Source organism: Triplophysa rosa, unplaced genomic scaffold (assembly GCF_024868665.1).
Source record: "Triplophysa rosa unplaced genomic scaffold, Trosa_1v2 scaffold222_ERROPOS91263, whole genome shotgun sequence".
NCBI classification, from domain to species: domain Eukaryota; kingdom Metazoa; phylum Chordata; class Actinopteri; order Cypriniformes; family Nemacheilidae; genus Triplophysa; species Triplophysa rosa.
The window spans coordinates 68,606-71,680 of NW_026634238.1; the positions used below are offsets into that span (position 1 = coordinate 68,606).

At 36.5% G+C, this 3,075-nt stretch overlaps 1 protein-coding gene across 1 annotated transcript; it reads left to right on the top strand.

Moving 5' to 3' along the window:
• Positions 1 to 209: 209 nt before the first annotated feature.
• Positions 210 to 2,556, top strand: LOC130550036 (pancreatic secretory granule membrane major glycoprotein GP2-like). The gene is made up of 7 exons (XM_057327374.1): positions 210 to 330; positions 423 to 604; positions 836 to 993; positions 1,338 to 1,583; positions 1,708 to 1,870; positions 2,105 to 2,198; positions 2,331 to 2,556. The coding sequence occupies exons 1-7, from the start codon at positions 210 to 212 to the stop codon at positions 2,432 to 2,434; spliced, it is 1,068 nt and encodes a 355-aa protein (XP_057183357.1). The 3' UTR covers positions 2,435 to 2,556.
• The last annotated feature ends 519 nt before the right edge of the window (positions 2,557 to 3,075 follow it).

Consider the following 3,075-nt stretch of genomic DNA (forward strand, 5'->3'; position numbering starts at 1 on the left):
TTTTTCAGATTTTTCATGTATTTTTAAAATACAGTCAAAAACTAAAACTACAATTACAGGAAAGGACCCTAAATGTATAAGAAAACTTGTTATTTTACAGTTTATTTCTGGCGCCCCAGCTGCAAGAAAATTTCATTTTTTTAACGGGATTTTTTACAGTGTAGTGTACATACTGTATTACACAAAACCAAACTGAACTAGTTCTGTACATGTTAACCATAACAGACCCCTGTGCTGAGGTCAATTGTACTGATGGAGAATGGTGTGGAGAGAAAGACGGAATCTACGGCTGTTTGTGTAGCCATCCCAAATCTAATCCTGACTCTTACGGTTGGATTATTAACTTTAATAAAATATATTGTCTTTCCTGCATTGTTTTCTTCTTTTCTGTGAAATTTCAGTAATATTTTCTTTTATTTCAGATTCCGTTGAAATTTGCGAGAGCAGTTCTGGCTTTTTCTCTCTGTCCCGTTGTCAGCTTTTTGAGGATGGTTTTTCTACTGAAGTCTTGCACCTCCGTGATCCTAGTTGCAAAGGAACGGTCCAAGATGGCAGAGTGGAGTTTCGTTTTGATAACAATAATTTGTGTGGTACAAATCTTGTGGTAAATTATATTTTACAGTCCAACATGTATTATTTCACTGATTGAACCTTCAAATCTAAATGGCTTTGTATTAATTCACAAACCTCAGTTTTTATATAAATACATTAAAAATGTAAGGTTAGCCATATAGCCAAACATCAGCTATAAGACTTCAAGAGAACACCTAAACACCCATTTTTGTGATCCACGTGTGATACTAAAACGTTCTAATGTTATGGCATTACTATACAGGCGAATGGCACCCACTTCATCTATGAGAATGTTATTTTGGGGAATGTGAAATCAACTCAACTCAGCAGCAGGAAGAGTTATCTGAATTTGACTTTTTCCTGTATATATTCTCAAACGCAAACCTTTTCCATGAATGCACAAATCAACCCTCTGGAGAGGTGAGACTCACTTCAGATGACATACTTCTTTCTTATTTTGTTCAATTAATATTAACAGTACCTAATCGTGGTATGTGTCCAAAACAAAGTGGCTTTAGACAGCATACAGTGATTTTGCTGTTTTGTCATTTTTTCGCAAAATGTCCACAAGGAGGAAAATGTTGATTATAAATAAAGTTGCATCTCAGCTCTGGGAGCTCTCCAGATCACCAGGGTCCATGACAACCAGACAATGCACTATGGAGAACTTTACTTGGTTTTTGGAACAAACTATAATTTCCACAAAAAAGTTATATGGTTTTTGTAGTATATTTGTGTAATCTTAACACTGAACATTTCAACAGCTATTTGCACAAGACGATTCCTGCAGGTCAAGGCACATATAGGGTCAGGATGGTTCCATATCAGGATCCGCAATTCTCTCAACCCTTTAATGGCAGTGTGAACATTGAGGTGAACCAGCTGGTTTTTGTGGAAATTAATGTTGATGAAATTGATGGGCAACAGTTTGCATTGCTAATCGACACATGTTGGGCAACTCCTGTGAATGACCCTCTTTATCATGTCCGATGGGACCTGATTATTGGAGAGTAAGAGTTTTTATATTTATTTTATATTTATTGATGGGATTTGGGACAAAATTTGTTAATGATTGGGCTATAGAAGACTTTTACAATAATTTACAAGATTGCAATGTTGTTCAAATATTCTCAGGTGCCCTAATTCAAAAGATGGCACAGTTGATCTGGTGCAGAATGGTGTGTCCACATCAAGCCGTTTCTCCTTCAGGATGTTTACCTTCACTGAAACTTCTGAAATCATCTTCTTGCATTGTTCCATTCACCTTTGCCTTTTAAAGGACAATGACTGCTCAGCGGTGAGTTTGTGAAACCCTTTCTGATCATCTCCATCTTATGATTTTTTTATTTCTTGAAAGAATTGCTTGAATAGGTTGTCATGGACTTGCACTGTTTTTTACAGTGCTGGCCAATATAATGTTAATCTCCAAAAAAGATGATTGAAGAAGATTGATCTGAATTAACTAGTATTGGTTTTAATTTTAAACATTTTGAAAGATTCATACAAGCTTTCTTATATTTTTTTATTTTAGCACTGTGCGTCTTATAGAAGACGGAGGTCTGTGGATTTCTATGATAGCTCGTCCATATCTATGGGTCCTCTGAAGTGGCCTTTAAAGACAACAGGTTAAAAGTTTTACCTTTAATGCAGTTAGTTTAACAGTGTGGTGCATTTTCAGACTCATTTATATATTTTCTTTATATATATTTTATTATATATCAATATTAAATATAACTGCATTACATTATCTGTTGCAGACACATGGGTGACAGACCGAGTGGATGTATCTAGAGCCTCAGCTCTTTGTGGTTCTTTGGTGGCTTTGTTTATCTTTGTCTTTAGCATCCATAACCTCTTATAGTACATTTGAACAACAATAGAAAATATTTAATAGATTTGCTTAAAATTCTACACTTTAAATATTCCTAATTGTAATGGGGCCTGAAAATCACTTGACATTGTTAAATCCCCTTCCCACATTTCTGTAGTTCTCTTCATGCTTACTGCTATACATTTCTACAAGTAAAGTTATACATAATATATATAGTGTTAATAAAATAGACACTTATCTTTCAGATACAAGTTTATGTGTGTGTCTAATTTACTATGCCTAAGAGTGAATTACATGGATGAATAAATATAGAGTGGATCAAGCAGTGTTGCTGGGGTTTAGAAGTAAAATCAGGGCCGGATTATCGAATGGACATTATGGGCACAGGCCCAGGGGCCCAAGCGCACTTGGGGCCCAAGCAAGGGGAAGACAATTTCACATAACAGATTTTCCGCTATATTCATTCTACCGTGCGCTTCTTTGCCCCGCGCACATGAGCGACTTCTTGGATAAACCTTAGCTTTCATTCAGTGGGAAAATGTCGCCATTGCTTACCTGGGAGCATGAGGTCTCTCTTTCCCGGTGCAGGGATCGCTTCTCTTGGCGTCACTCTGTACAGTGAGTGGCAGGAAGAAACAGCACCTGATGTGGTAAAAGTCGATCTTGAAGTT

Bases quoted from the DNA above. Each gene is read 5' to 3' on its own strand.
- LOC130550036 (XM_057327374.1), top strand. From the start codon at position 210: ATGTTAACCATAACAGACCCCTGTGCTGAGGTCAATTGTACTGATGGA. The intron at 331-422 runs GTTGGATTATTA...CTTTTATTTCAG, and splicing joins ATCTAATCCTGACTCTTACG to ATTCCGTTGAAATTTGCGAG. The intron at 2,199-2,330 runs GTTAAAAGTTTT...TATCTGTTGCAG, and splicing joins GTGGCCTTTAAAGACAACAG to ACACATGGGTGACAGACCGA.